The sequence below is a fragment of the Acyrthosiphon pisum genome, chromosome A1, assembly GCF_005508785.2.
Source record: "Acyrthosiphon pisum isolate AL4f chromosome A1, pea_aphid_22Mar2018_4r6ur, whole genome shotgun sequence".
Lineage (NCBI taxonomy): Eukaryota > Metazoa > Arthropoda > Insecta > Hemiptera > Aphididae > Acyrthosiphon > Acyrthosiphon pisum.
Genome location: NC_042494.1, coordinates 159,808,407 through 159,825,507, shown reverse-complemented (window position 1 = coordinate 159,825,507; position 17,101 = coordinate 159,808,407). Strand labels below are relative to the sequence as shown.

General features: G+C 31.2%; 1 protein-coding gene across 1 annotated transcript in view; it reads right to left on the bottom strand.

Moving 5' to 3' along the window:
- The window catches only part of LOC100159216 (A disintegrin and metalloproteinase with thrombospondin motifs adt-1-like), a 54,408-nt gene that overhangs the window by 31,807 nt on the left and 5,500 nt on the right, over window positions 1-17,101 (bottom strand). The window contains exons 2-9 of the mRNA XM_008183177.3: window positions 14,529-14,668; window positions 9,147-9,339; window positions 8,596-8,743; window positions 5,501-5,553; window positions 5,200-5,376; window positions 3,208-3,404; window positions 2,416-2,465; window positions 591-732 (exon numbers count right to left, since the gene is read on the bottom strand). Coding sequence (XP_008181399.1) covers window positions 591-732; window positions 2,416-2,465; window positions 3,208-3,404; window positions 5,200-5,376; window positions 5,501-5,553; window positions 8,596-8,743; window positions 9,147-9,339; window positions 14,529-14,668 — 1,100 coding nt within the window. The remainder of the gene's footprint in view (window positions 1-590; window positions 733-2,415; window positions 2,466-3,207; window positions 3,405-5,199; window positions 5,377-5,500; window positions 5,554-8,595; window positions 8,744-9,146; window positions 9,340-14,528; window positions 14,669-17,101) is intronic.

Below are 17,101 nucleotides of genomic sequence, written 5' to 3'. Positions count from 1 at the left end.
ATCATAATATAATAATATGAAAGCAACATATTATAAGCACCAAGCACGATTGTCTTTTACTTCTCCGCTGCGTCTTTAAAACCCGAAGCAGTAAAAATTCATGTATGTCGTATATATAGCATGTACCTATATCGTCGACGACGTGTGTTCGTCGCCGCCTCTCGAGTGAACCCCAAAAACATTAAAGACGAACCTTTAATACGATAGAGTATAATATGTTTTTAACAGTAATTAATTATTTACGGGCCTCTCAGTCTTTGACGACGGGTAATATATGTATACTACGCATGCCGCGAAAGGTTCGTTTTTTCCCTCCTTCCCTGTCGTTGTCGGATCGGAGTGATGAGAACACGATGAGAGTTATTACGATGACGGCGACGTAAGCGACACAAAATGATTAAATTTTCATTTAATCCACTTCGTACTACTGCAAAAGGTTTTCGAACGACACGTGAACGATGCTTTTCGGGAGTTTTTGTCCCGTCGCATGTTCACGCATAATATAATAGTAATAATAATAATAATAATAATGAGGGCACGTTCTTATCAAAAACGATTTTAATTTAAATAAAAATGTATAATTAAAGTACCTGTGGCCTATTTCGTGTGCCAGTATGTATACGGATGTAAAGCCCGCCGACGGGTACGGTTTTCCAAGCGCGTCTGTAGAACCGAACTCGGCGATAATGCACGAATACTTCTCCGAACAAACACCACCCACGGTCGCCAAACCTGCGAAATATCAATATAATAACATCATCGTCTGTGTAAACGATTGGAATATAATTTTAGAGTAATTTGGTATTTTGCTCATAATAACATCGAGTAGGTATATCGATTTCATCTTTCAAATATTATGCTAATTAGTGTATAATATATAACTTTCATCATTCGGTATTTTACCTGATTTATAATTTTGGCATTTAAATGAGAAAATAAAATATTATGTTGTATGGCCAGTATGGGCTTCCGCAAAGAACCTCATAACTAGGTAATAAATACTATTTCGTACTTTTTTTTTATCATTTTTTCCCCACATAAATGTGTCTATTGTGTTCAAAGATGGTAATGTCCGATAATTATTAAAAATTTTTTGACTAAACATATATTAACACATACCACCTAAACTTTATTATATTTCAACCACTGCCGTACAGAAACGTTCAGATTGAAATATGTTCACTGTACAGCTCATATAATTGTTTTACATTTTATAACGTATATGGAGAATGCAATACAGAACGGCTTTAATTTGGGAGAATGGAAAAATGGATAGGGAAAGTCCATAAATATAAAGAAAAATCCATTTTTTTTTAAAATTTAGTCTGATATGAACAAAAGAGGTGGTCAATTTATTAATAGATTATGGAAGGCGCCACCACTGTTGGATAGGATACAGGGGATCGAACCACAGTTTTAAAGAGGGATTGTGTAGCAGATTATGCCTGGTACGAAACGTAGACTATAGCACAATTACTGTGTGATCAACCTTTAAGGCATGTAGCTGTGGATGAATGGGAGTGTTGACCGAAATTATTTTGAAAACTTATAGGCGTATAGAGAATTCCGGAAGGTTTTAGTATTCTAGATTTAAAAAAAAATACTTAAAACGCTTAAAATTACTTTCACTCAATATGAGTAGATATAACTAGGGATTGTCACATAAAATACGGCTTTATTGTATGTTTGCGAACCGTATGCATAACACTATCTTCTGTGCAGGAAACTGGAAAGTGACGTAAGCTGCACAACATTTAAATTGGGAAATTCAATATGTGGGCACACGGGAATTGGGCCACATTGCCACAATGATCCTTTTTTCAAAAAAGTATACGGTAATTGGGCCACATTTTTACATTTATTACAGGTAGACAGTGATTAGACCACTATTTTAGACGTTTTTTTTATTATTGGATCTTATAAGCAGAAGTTTATATTAAAACCCGAAGCGTTGAAACATTAAAACTCCGGAAATGAACTTTAATTCAAAATAAATTATATTTATAATGAAACTAAAAAATACGGAGATGGGAAAAGAACCAGATTTGAATTTGTGAAAGCTGTATTGCATTGTTTAAAAATAAATGTATTTTTAAGAAATTGAAAATTAAATTAAATAAATATATTTTGATTAACTTTAAGCACCTTTTATATTTTATATTTATTAACAAAAAAAAGTTTAACTATATCCGTACTTACTGCAGTAATTAATACATTTTGTATAAGTACTCGTTTTTTTACCAATACTTGGGTATTAAAATGTAAACAAATATTGTATACGGAGCAGGTACCTAGATAAAATGTAAACCAATGACCGACCCACCCCAATGTGTTTGAGGTGCACTAGCAGACATTAGCGTCATGCGTATCAAAGCAACAGATACCCGGTTATTTACTTATTTCTATTATTCTTACCCATGGTGGACCCACTCCAATGTCCGTTTTCCGTCGCGTAAAAATCTAATCTGAAAAACAAAATTCAAGATTTAATACTTTTCTTTATGGTCTTGACTACAACGTGATAGTCTCAGTTGTAACAACAATTACAAAGGAATCATTTTTGCGAGACTACTCAGATATCGATAAGGTTTTATCGTATGTAATTGTTTTGATTTATATTCGTTTCTATCAAAAATCAAAATTTGTTTTCATTAACAATACTGTTGTTCCGACAAATTAAAAAAGTTCAATTTTAGTTTTATTCAAAACTTATAATATCTGTTGACTTTTTTTTTAAGAAAAAAAGAGTAATCTCGCAAGATTCAGAAGTCACTAAGAAGAGTAAGCTTTCACTGAGTTCTAAAATTGTATTCTTAAAAAATGTATTTATCACCAATTTTATTAATAGGCATAATATTATGCAGTGACACAATCAATTCATTTTCTAGTTGCGCCACATATATTATGAGACATTTCTAATAATTTAATTACATTGTTTTTGTACACAATTTTCTATAAGTATCTAAACTTCATAATTTGTTTATCTTTATATTTTCGTGTAGCATTTTAAGTATTCTAATAAATTATGTTTAACCACTACTTACACTACTCATATAGTTTCCAATTTAACTTGTATAACTTGCTTAACATAGTGACATCTATTAAAGCTAGGCACGTAATTTATATATATGCGTTTGCCGGAAACCAATATTTTTTTGCGTATTTTAACGTATTATAATGTTTGTATAATTATAAAATAATATCTACCCCGAAATATAGAGTCCAATATCCCATTGTTCTTGTTTTCGATATTTCTTGTTAAAGGCGCAAAACGAATCCAATAATGAACTTCTCTCGCCACCGTAATGCGGCAAGTCATCCGGTTGTTTTTTGAACATTTCTAGTTTGACCAAGACGATTTCAATTTTTTGTCCCAAGCTTGGGTGATGGTATAGTACTTGAACCTGAAGTCGAAAATTAACTATTAAGTTAATTTATAAATCCGTTCCAAAAACCAAACGTAATTTGAAAAGTAGTCATTACTAAAGACATTTGAATTTGCGACATTCCAAAATTAAATCATTATTTTTCGCAAATACATAATATTATATTCTAATCTCATTGGAGTCAACACTGTGATAGTGAGTAAAATATTAATTTACTAATTTAAACAATTTAAGAGCATAATTTACTACAATAAAATATATTATGATATTATATTATTAAGACAGTGGCGTTGTTAGACTCGTATTTTATTTGTATAGAAGTGCTATTTCAAGATTTTTTTAAGTAGTTATACGTATCTTACGAGTAACGAGTGGGTGTATTATATTCAAACAAAAAATAAAATAAAAAATTAGGTTAATTTAAAAATTCTCTTTTGTCGTTCAAGTAAAATAAAATAATACCTAACTGTTTATTTAATTTCTTATAGAAACTATATAGGTACCATTCTATATTTTTATCACTTCATTTGTTTGCTTCATTTTAAAATATCCTATAAAAAACATGATTATAAAAGCTTAAACTAACGAACCGATTCGTTAATATAAAATACAAACAGTTGATGGACGTTATTAAAATATCGATAATTTTCTCATTTAAGACATTAGTTAACGAAAATACCAAGTAGCTTAAAAAAAATTCCAGCCTAATGAAAAAATAACATATAGAATTATTTCAAAATAATTTAAATATATTCGAATAAATGTAAAATAAAATAAACTTATATTAAAAAAAAAGAAATGTAATTTATTAATAAAATAATAATTTATAATACTTATTAAAACTGTTGAGCTTATAATATTATATATATTATAATGCCATGCACGACAATACTTTCATAATTCATATTATTAAAATATACAATTAACTCTGGCATAGTAATATAAAAGAAAAAGCTCCGACAAATAAATGATCTCGTTTACCTTTAGAAAGTTTTTATAATGTAATTTTTATAATAAAAAAAAAAAAAACTATAAAGAAGAATATATATTATGTTTATTAATATAGTCTTTCATACATTTTTATTTGATTTAAAAAGTCGATAATAAATTAAATGTTGATTAACTATTATCTATTAGTATCTTGATCGTCCATAAGTATAGAGTGTCATACCAGATACAAATTCGTATTTTAGATTCTGAGCGGAGCAATGAATTTATTGATTTTACAATGATGTGTGTTTTTTTTTTACTTTTGTGTCTCTCGTCACCTTTGAGGACAGTAAAAATAGATAGATTTTCTTCAGCAGTACCTTTTCTGATAGAAAAGTGAATCTAGTTGGTACTTTGGGGGATCAAAAGTAAAAATTTTACAGTAGTTCTCAAAATTGTCGTGATGTTGACTGAATATTTATATTAGCATTTTCTATACACCATAACATTTTCCAAATATTTTGACTTATTTTGAACTGTTTACGGACATTTTCAGTTTCTATATTTTTAACTTTTTTTTCTATAAATAGCAATACAATTTTATTTATCCGTTAAAAAAGTTTCAAAATTTAATAGAAGGCTCCTAGTATATTGTTTCAATGGCAGATGAAAAAAATTAAAAATCTAGTCACAATTTTTTTATAAGCATTTAAAGTTTAAATATTGACAAAATACGTAAAAATCAGGTATTGTACTTCATCGTGTTTTAAATATTGAAATAATTATAATATTGTCTGCCGATATATTTTAATATTGTATAATAATATTATCATCATTGTATGTGACGTCGATGCTATACTATAAAAAATAATAATATACTCACGGCGTTGACGTAAGCGAGAATCATGTCGGCGAGGTGTTCGTCATCGTGTTTAAAGTACTCCGAAAACGTTTTGTACGCCGCTTCGTCAAAATAGAGCGCCGTCTCCAATACGGGCATAGCCGCTGTCGCCACCGCCGCCGCCGCCGTTCCATCCTCGTCGTATTTCGTGTCCTCTACCTGCGTGGCAAAACATTTAATTAAAATCCTGCAGGGTGGAGTAAAACGCGAACGGAGGGACGGAGAAAGGAGAAAACGCGAGGACAACGACAACAAAAAAAACCTCACTAATTTTTATACTCACAAAAAGGTCTGGTGACATGAAAGCATAGTTTTCGCCGGGTCTTCGCAATACGTCTGCGGACGAGAGAAAAAATAAATAAATACAAACTGTCAAGAGGAATATATTGCATTAAAGTCCTAAACGTCGTCGGAAGAAGAACGGGAATTACAGAACTTAAAGTTTTTCCTTTTCTCTTATTTATTTATTTTTCGTTTTTATAACGCGCCGCCGTGTCTTCGGAAGTCCTATCACGCCCGGCTGTTGTAGGTATATGACGTATAAACAGCAGCCGTAATATAATAATATTATACTATATATAGGTATAGGTACATCAGAAACACATAGGAACAAGAAACTTATAACGTCACGACTTGGACGCCGGCCGAACATGGACACTATTAGATCATGGCTTTGGAATGTTAACTCCTCCTGCTATAATTTTAGTTTAAGCTATGCAATTGTCGTATGTACCTCGTGTATGTTACCAATTTCCTGTGAATATTATTTAATTTGTATAACAATTTGATTGATAATGAATTATATATTATGTATTAATAATAATAAAAAACACAGACACAAAATATACGCTGGTATATATTTACGTAAAGTATACGATCACTCTTTTAATATTTTTTTGGTTTTTTTCTGAACTATTATAGTCATCCGTATAAACCAATGTTATCTCGAATAATAACGGTTATTAACACCCAAACAATTGTTTAAATGATGTATTTCTGTGTTTAAATACCCGAATACGTTCAGCACCCGACACCCGAGATCCGAATAAACAATACGGGTGCAAAGCTCTGGTTGTTATACTATACACAAGGGGTTATTATCTTTCATACAATCATGCATTCAATCTGAAGCTCAATCACAGTCCATACTATACGTTCCCTAACTATGTCCGGGACCTTATTATGTGACTTTCTTCAATTAAATTAAATAACTGCCCAACTCTCTCTCATTAGACTTCATTTAAAATATTGTTTTCTTATATAGGTAGGTAGACACCTACTATATCCTCAAATACATCATGATTAAACTACTCTTTCATTTTATCATCCATATTGGTTTCAGTATTATTTAAAAATGTATTAAATTTAAGTGTCATTTGGTATTTTATTTTTTTCTATTAAGTTAATGATCATAAAATGGTTGACATTTTTATAAATTATTATTTTTATGTTTAGAATGTCCAAGATATAAAAAGATTTCGACCCATGTGTTTAATACATTTTTCTTCCTTATCGCCTCAAATTTTCTTTGTGCTAAAATACTACTACATATCACATCGATTATGTACAAATAAATAAAATAAGCGATTTTAATTTTATTATACGTTTATTATACGTTGAAATATTGTATGTATTATGTATATTAGAATATTTGTTATAACTTTTGAAATCTAAAAGTAAAAAAAAATATAACATGATTTTGTGGGAGGCCCTCAATAAAGCGAGCCCCTGGGAATTTTGTGGTAATGACTTTCGTCAACTGCGGTCTAAATATATCTTTATTATTAAAAAAAAAAAAAAAGATATCGGTTAATGAAATAAATTGTGAATGTATATTTTGTTTGATGCGCAATAGTTCGTTTTGCCATTTTCAGGAGGAAAAAGGTAAAGTGTTACACCAAATAAAGTTATTATAATTATTACAGTCGTCTGTCACCCATTCGGTAATAATATATTCGCCACCTATATACAGTTGTTACACGTTTCCGATCTAAATTCGAAATTTAAGTCGGTTACGATAGCGTTTGCGAGATTCGAAGAAAGCTGTACTTGGAACTTGTATAATTTGCGTGCGTGTACAATGGGACAACATAACCATCACGCACCCTAAAATTTAATTAAAATATTTATTGAAGAGAAACGCGTATAATCACATACTAGGAACTTTCAGACATAAAGAATACAATACAATACATTTTAATTATTAAAATAATTATTGCACTCAACGTACGCGTATATCCAATATAGCGATATTACACACTTATGAATTATTCAAACCGACGTAATAATATTTCTCGGACTGAAATTCTAGAAAAAAATATGGAAACGACAATACGCTACAGTTTCGACGACGTTAAAATTGCATTTGTATTTCGTTTAGCGTACGTTTAGAGACGTTTCAAAATAACTGTGTGTGAAATACGTTTTTTTTAACGCAATTCACGCGCGTTATGTGCTATATAAATATTAAAAAGTTTTCCGCAACGTACTTATACGCGTATAATATATAGATAAGTCGAAAACTTAACATCGATTCGATTTTTATATTTCCTCGAAAAGTTGCCAAACATATTATTATATGCAGCAAGCACTGCTGCATTCTCGTTTTGTTCGTTTGTGTCCTCCCGTTTGTGCCACTTTGCTACAGCTGTTCGATATTAACACGATATCCTTTTATCGCCACTTCCCTGCTATTATAATAGATCGTTACGGCTTATACATTTGTACTGCACATCATCTACAACTAAACCTGACCGATTTTAAATAGATTATGTATTTGACGTTTGCTAAACTATAATCACGTACACGTGACGAGTCCCCTAGCCGATGGACGGATATCTTATTTTAAGTTATCTGTAAACATAGTCCTAGGATAAATGAAAACATTTAAACCTATATATGTCAAAAAATAGGCGTTTTCAAGTAATGGCCTAAAATTAGGTCAAATGTATGATGAGAAAATAATGAGACTAGAGCCCCCAAATTATACAAAGGCCAGCTGCAGTTTACCGCTATGTTTATATATTTATATATACTATTACTATAATAACGATGTTAACTGTTACTATTGCAATTATCACGTTATTCTATCTCATTATAGGCGTACACATTGGGTGTGCAGGGTACACGGGTGAAGGCGAGTTATATACATATAGTTATATGTTTATTAGGTTTTCTAAAAATTTAAGTTTAATCAATGGATCGGGCTTAAAAAGTAATTAATTACCTGTAGTTGAGATTGGCGTTTATATCTATATATATTATGCGTATCGTGTGTACAATACCTATACTTGTAATTTTAGTATTGTACAAAATTAAATTTGTTTGTAATTTCTATGTTTACCAATGTGTTTTAACATAGATGAACGTTGTACTCACTGAATCCATCGGTCCACGTGTGATTTATCGTCGGCGCTCGTTTCAAAATGAACGCATTTCTACCATCGTCGTCACACCGATACCGACAAAGCCTGGCACTTACGGATTGCAGTTCGTACGTGACGTCCGGCAGGAAGACAATACCATTCTGTAGATAATGAGCGAGAAAGATTTATTAATATAATATAATATCGACGAACATTGTACTATTATCGAATTTTGCAGTTGCATTCTGGTTCATAGATAATAGATATAATATTGAAAGGCCATGGCTATATTAACAATGCATGGGGCCACAACATTTTTTTCGGGAAAGAGAAAATATCCTATAAATAAATTCCCTACCTTTGAGTAATTTATGACAATAATTTTTACTTATATTAATAATAAATATAATACCTACTTTAATTAAATATAATTACCCCATATAAACTTATAATTGTTAGTAATAAATGACCACATGATAATCTATAATAGCCTATTCACCTCTATATTATCTATTCTCTGGTCACGAACAGTTTTCAAACATGGGGCTTACATTGGAAACTTACTTTGGAGCTCCCCGGACAGTAAGTAAACGCTGCAGTCACGCCACCGTCTCCGGTACGACTTATCCGATGCATGTAATGACATCGTCTCGGTGACTTTTCCTCATATGTTATCGACTCCGAATCGTCTCGTATTTGCCACACGAAATTTTCGCTGATCAAACGGTCGTTGGGTTCCAAGAACAACTGCACTGATCTATGTATAACAAAATATGTAATATAATATTATGTATACAACAAATAACGATAACCAATACGACGAAATACACATAATATATTTTACAATAATTGGTCATAAAAAAACATAACAATAGTCTTGGCTAAATATACATGATTTTAAAACATATATTTACTTGAAGAGAAATTATTGACCGTAGTGGTAAAATAATATGTTACCCATCGAAAAATTCCATCTGTCAGAGCTTAGACGCAAAAATAGAATAAAATATTTTCCAAAATATAATTTTTGCATTAATAGACAGGAGTAAATGCGATGGAGTACCTAATAATTATATTATAAAGCTAATTTTTTAAAACAAGCCGGACGAGCTTGTACACAGATCCGTCTGTCCAGAGTAAATGTTGTACACACAATACTCTATAAATCTTTAGCAAAATTTCTCCTTGCACACAAATTTAAAGTTTAATGGTGTGTACAAAAAAAACATGAAATTCTAATAAAACGGTTCTTCCTCGTATTAGTTGGACAGCTTGAGAAAGCATAATATAATGGCTGTTATCCAACATGGATACCGTGGTTTGTATAGATATAACCGCATACATTTTATCTGGTCACATTTTCAACTCTTATTTCATTGGTATGTATTTAATAGGTATATGGCATACTTGATTATGGTATAGGCTTGCAATTTGCATGCATGTCGGGAGGCGAAAAAAAGTTTTGTTCTTTTCGATATCGTAATATTGTTATTCGTCGTCGTTTGGTAAATATTTACTAAAATGATAATATTATATTATCGTGAAAGCACACTGCGCAAGTAGTGGATTTCAAAACGTCGCGGGACAAAGCGTACTGCCGCAGGAAACAACTCTCAAGTGGTCAAATTGGGTATAAACGAAGATGAGAATATATCTCAAGACGGACTCGAAAAAAGCCCACTCGAGATAAAAAGAAAGTTTTATTATACAGCGATCAAAGTGACGCGTTGGCTGTATATATATGTAAGTATGCACGACGATTCGCAGTGCTACGGGCGGCGGGAGCAAAGAAAGAGTAAAAAAAAAGCTCGTGACTAAGATGGAAATGTCCAGATAGGCCAACGAGGCCTATATATATACATGCTTCAGTGACAAGGAGTATAAACGACTTTATCTAGGTTGTCGTCCGGCTTCAAATTAAAGTGGACCCATTAAGATAGTGTAATAATAATGAAGCACGCGAGACGACGGTATGATACGCATGTGACTGGAATAGACACGATGAAAAAATGTGTAAAAAGAGATTAGGTATTAATTATTATTATTATTATTAAAAATAAAACAACGGAGTAAATAATGCGTACAACGTACAAGAGTGCGCTCGGCGATATAAACATTTGAAGTCGAAAAATGTCGTTGCGTAAACAATATGCAGAGCAGAGCGACGACGACGACGATATACCGTTCCTCGGAAAAATCATTACTACCTAGGTATCCAATTTTTCTAGGGCTTATAATAATATTATTGAAATCAGAATTTAAAATATATTATTATTATTATAGCACACCTACGACGCCAAACCTATATAAATACACACAAACACATATTATAATATACCTATAATATATTATAATATACATATATGTGTAGATCGAAGGGATGATATTGATGTTTTTTAATCTCGGGAATTCCGTCGCATATTTTGGAGTAAAAACCCTATCTATTTATGATGGGCTAGCCATAAAACCGGACCCCTTGTCCAATTTCGATGGGTGGAATAAAAAACCACGATGAATAAATATAAATGTTTTTTCCCCCATATATATGTATATACCTATATACACCGAAATGGGCCAATTTCATACACTGATACCTCCGAAATGGGTACTTTATCCCCACCGCATTGCTGTTAATATTTTCTCGATCCGTAACACTATTTTATAGTCGGTCATCTTCTAAATGAATATTGAAAAAAACAAAAATTGGTAGTTTTAGTTATACTTAAAAAATTAGAAAAAATACGTGATTATATTTCGAAATACTCACCATCACTCTATTGTTGAACGTACACCGAGTATTCGTATTTACTTTGTAGAAGGTGATTTATTAAAATATGAAACGGAGAAAAAAAACTGATTCAATTTTTAGCCATATACCCGAATTTGAGAGTTGCTGTAATGCAGCATATAATATAATACTATAACTAGGACTGCAATGCGGTTCGCTGATTGCGAGAAATTGAGCTGAGCGAGTTAAACACACCGAAGCTTATTGAGCTTGTTTTTTGAATGACATAGATTTGATAGATTCTGATAACTAAAAAGGTACAAATTAAGATGACACTATTGTTGGGACATGCTTTTGTTCGAGGAAGCGTTTTTACTCTCAAATATAACTCTCAAATATTTATATTTAATACATTTTTCTTAAATATTACAATTGACAAACCAAAATAACAAATTATAACCACGGACGAACAACATTGTTTTTAGTATTTATTGATTTATTGATTTATTGATTTATTTATTTATTTATTTATTGATTTATGGCGGATCTATGTTTCTACGGAAACAAAATTAAGGTATCAAAATTTAGTTTTTCGGTGATTATTCATCGATGGTAGGTAGGATATCGATCAAAACCACTTGTTGGCACTCAGCAATGTCCACACTATCACCGTGCCAAGTTTGGTCGAGATCGGTTAATCCGTTGCAAAGAAGTATTCCGTTTAGTAAACGGCTATCCCGCGTATAAGAGCTTCGCTCGGCTCAATAATATACAAATGTGTAAAAAATCTGACTTTTCCCAAGACTTCGCGAAATGACGTTTAATGTCGCTTTTGAGTTTGAATACACTGAACAAAATATTATATAAAATGAAATATCGAACGGAATGAAACTATTTAAGTTTGGTGGAGAGGAGTTGCACATCGATGACTCGGGGTTGAACGCTATCATGGTGACTGTCACTACCACTCCTGATGAAGGCATAAATAAGATACATATAATAATAAATTGGTTTGATATTGGACGTATTATTTTGTGCATAAAAGGAAATGTCAAGAAAAATATTATTTTTTCGATTATGATTATTAAAAAAAATATGTAATACCTATATAAAGGTCACTATTTAAAGAAATAAATCGATATGACAAAACACATTGCACACAAAACGCATACAGGTGCTTATAACAGTATAAATATATAAAGTGTTACAAGATAGGGATTCTTTATCATATTATTATAATTCGATTTGAAAAAAAAAATAAAAATCAAGAATTGACTGAGAAAACGAGTCTTGCGTGAAAAATATCGTCACCCCGAGCGGCGGCAGAACATCTCGTACGAATATTTCCGGTGGGTCGGGGCAAGGAGATTGCTATGGAAATGTTATTTTTGTAATGTTTGTGTCTCATCTCATCTCTCCCTCTCTCTCTATCTATCTGTCTATCTATCTCTACGTCGTTTTCACATATGCGAACGCGTTAAAAAAAAATAGAAATTTCGTCCGATAGAAGCGCCGCATATGACGTTTTATGACGTATAGGGTGACTATTTTCGGCTTCTGAAATTTTCGAACAAAACCATTTTCAAGTGAGTCCAAGTGCTCCGATGCAGCACTACACCAGATGAGAGTATTACGAAAGAATCTAATTTATCATCTATTATCCTTTGCCGGCGATTATAATAACAATAATGTTTAACGGAATATTCGATATTTTCATCAGTGAACCACGAGTTTCTGATGTGCCTAGGTCATTACGAAAAACGACGACGTAATTCATATCATCGTTTATCAAACAGATAAATGTTTTATTCGTACAATCGTAGGAGGGTTTAAGGCTTATAGACGCAATCAAAATGTAGAGTACTAGAATTTCAGCAGATAAGACATGGACTATTTTGATATTAGGTATATTGATATGATAGTATTATTAATTCAATATTTGACGATTATAATACCTACTATAGTTTAAGCAGCAGTCATGCTTAAGAAAACGTGATTGAAATTTCGCGTCCATTCGTTAAAAATTATTGTCGTAAGAATTATATTTTATAATATTATACAGGGGATGGGATGTGTAGTACGAATCGCATAAAACGTTTTTTTTTTAAGAGGTGAAAAAAATCGTCTGGGAAAAAGAGCTAGTTGCTGGTTAAAATAAATCACCCTGTGATGTACGCACGTATCTCCACGTAATATAACGTGCTCAATCATTAGTTCCGGTTCCTTGAATTCGCCTTGGACGTTTTTCTCTCGTTCGTAGTCGTACAACGCCTGACGACGCAACAACACATACACACGTCATTTAAACATGGTACATATTATATTTATTATTATTTTTATTATTATGTACACTTCGTGAAGGAATTTTCCGCTCTTATGATGTTTACTCGTTATAATACAATCACACGTACTTGGCCGTCGAAGCTCGGCCCCTTTCGGGCCAAAAAAAGATGTTTAGTGCCCCTAGTTTTGAGTTTGGCCCCCTCATAACTTATGACTCTCATTAAATCTTGATAGTTTGATGTGAAGTGTGTACTGTTGTACAAATGTCCATTATTCAGTATGACGTGATTAAAATATTATATTAAATATGTGATGATGGTAGGAGGGGGGGGGAGGTGAAGTTACTCTTTGTGCAATTCACGATTTTATGACTGATTGAATAAATATGAAACACCTCCAGATTTTTCATTGAAATTGAACCTTAAGGCTTAATTTTGGTACTCTAAGTTAATCAACTACCTATATCATGTATCCATCCAACAGCGAAAAAAATTGTATATTCAATAACACTATATAGGTAAATATAGGCTTCAGAAATAGAGAAGATAATACTATTTTTTTTTTTTTTCTTAAATAGTTTTCGTAAAAAATTGAAATGTTTGATTAAAATTTGTAACGAATAAAAAAATAACAAACAATCAATTTGTTATAAATTACATATTAGTAAGGAACGGTTTTAGTTATAATATGCAAGTTGATTATTTTGTTTTGAAAAAAAAAAAATTACCGTATATTTTTCGTGTATTATATGTTAAACATTTTATATTTTTATTAAGTGAAATAGAAATATAAAAATGTTAACTTGTTCACGGGTAAGTCTGATAAAAATATATTGTCAGATCATTATAATATTTTGTTTATCGTAAATAAAATAAAAATAAACTGGTTGTACGCAATAATAATACAGTGGTAATTATATTATATATGTAGGGTACCTGCCAAAAGCAAAAAACGTGCAATCCGGTCGGTTTGCGGGATCGGATAGCATGACCACCTCGTACTCGGGTGCATCCGCTGGATCGGACACTCCGAAGTAATAGTTCAGCTCGTCTACCGTCATCGCATCGTGTAAGTCCTGTGTGAGTGAAAACAAAAATAAACAATATAATATATTATAAAAACTTGTTAGTATTCCGTTTCCGTGGAAGAAATGGACGAGTTGTCGCCTTTTCATTGGAGATAAATCATTCTCAGATGATGGTCGGCCGCCACGGAGTTACAAAGTACTGGCGTAGTAAATTAACTTAACGCGTTCTGGTGGAAACAATTTTGCAGTACGAACGCCAATGTTTGAAAGATTGTAAAGGTTGAAATTCGTAAGCACTTAGTGAGGTATGTAAGTTGACAGTGTTTGAGCACTACTATATAAATTGGTCGTAGCGTGATGTTATATATCCTATAATCTTGCTTTCCTCGACAAATGGACTATCCAACACAAAAATAATATTTCAATTCGAACCAGTAGTTCCTGAAATTAGCGCGTTCAAACAAACAAACTCTTCAGCTTTATAATATTAATATATATTAAATATCTGTGGAGTTATCATATATTTTGTTAATTTTTTTTTTGTCGTAATAAACGGGATAACTTGAAATGGTTGCCCAGAACAATTTCAAAATATGGACTTATCTGGTTGTTACAACAAGTCATCCGTCAGAATACTAATATTTTGATTTGAATAGGAGATTAGACAATTTTCAGAATTTCGAACGTATTTCTGGAAATAGGTAAAGCTGAACTCAAGTCACTTCCTCAGAAAAATGTTATCACCGATAAAAAAATGGACTTTTTATGGGTCCATGGAATTTGGTGAAAATTTCAAAACAATTTAATGATTGGAATTTGTGATCTATTTTTTTGTTGTTTCTCCCATAGAGTTTGGAACAACGAGTTACTGCATTATTCATTTGGCATATCAAATTATACTGTTTATTAAATAAGACAAATTATTATACTAGGTATACCTATATGTTTCTTGCGAAAACTATAATATTGTTGTTTGATAAAAATTTTTTTTTTCATTTAAATGCAATCCATATATGAAAATAAATTTGTATGAAATTATATGATGTTATTAGAATATAGTGTGTAAATAACATGTCACACGCGGTCCTCTGATCAAACAAAAACTTTTTAGAATATTTTAGAATTCCTACGCATGATTATCATAGCAGTCACGAAAAATACACGTACGGTACACATTAGAATGATAATCCAATAATAATAAAAACAATAATAAAAACAATAATAATAACAATAATAATAATAATAATAATAATAATATCGTCACGCCTCGCGTCTGCACATAAGTGAAATCACAAAAAAAAAAAATGAATAAAAAAATTTAGTACTTAAACTGTAACAGTCCAAACAATCTTTTAAAAAACGTAACCCGTTCACCGGGTTTTTACATTTTTGTATACCGTATTCATTTTATATCAACGACTTTGCGTAGGTATACATAATTTACGACTAAGAAACTCTAATAAAAAAATCAAATTTGAGTTAGACGAAGCGTGTCTTACACTGTTACAATATAACAATATAATATTTAGGTACACTAAAACGTATATCTTATGTTTTTAGATTCTGGATCTTTTTTTTCTGAAGACACTTTTTAGTAGAAAAATGCACGTACATCTTGAAAAGAGAAGATTAGTTTCTAGCAGAAAATTGTTAGATCTTGTAAAAAAATATAATTTTAAAATTATATCATGGCTATAAAATCTAAATCTAAAATCTGGTGAAAATGAAGTTCTCTATATGGTTATACCTTTCTGAATTATAACAAAAAAAAAACAAATCAATTTTTCTAAAAACCGTTGTTCCCAGCCCTTTCACCGTGATTTTTGTGAACTTCAAAATCAAATTTAATGTTCCAAAACGTAAAAAACACACACACACACACACACAATAAATAAATACCTTCTGAGTAATAAGTTACTATATAGCTTAATTAAAAGTAATAATATGATGTACCTAACCATATATTCTTAGAAATGTTGAGGCTATCACCACCAGGTTACGCGGCTTTCGATAGTTCAACTCATAGACATAATAAAATCTATTATATCTATGCAAGGTGTATTACACCTTGTGTTTATAGTTCAACTAGAATTTGAAATATTGTTTATCCATGCTTATAGATACCTATTATTATTAATAATATATGATAAAAGCTGATATAAATAAAATTATAGTTATTAATTATTAAAAAATATGGTGAATCAATATTTTCGAATTTGTATTTTATTATTTTGTGTTAATACAGTTTAATAAACATGCATGATTTTATAACAGTACTCTTTTGATTTTTATAGACCTAAAACTTTTGTAGTATTATTTATTTTTAACATACCATAAAAAAATTGCATACTGTATATAGTATATAGGTATATCAAACAATTCATATTCTAGTAGAACTATCGAACAACGCGCAACTTGTGGCGATTTCGTGTACTTTTTATGATCCCGACAAAATCGTGATCTAGTTTTATTAGCTAGTGC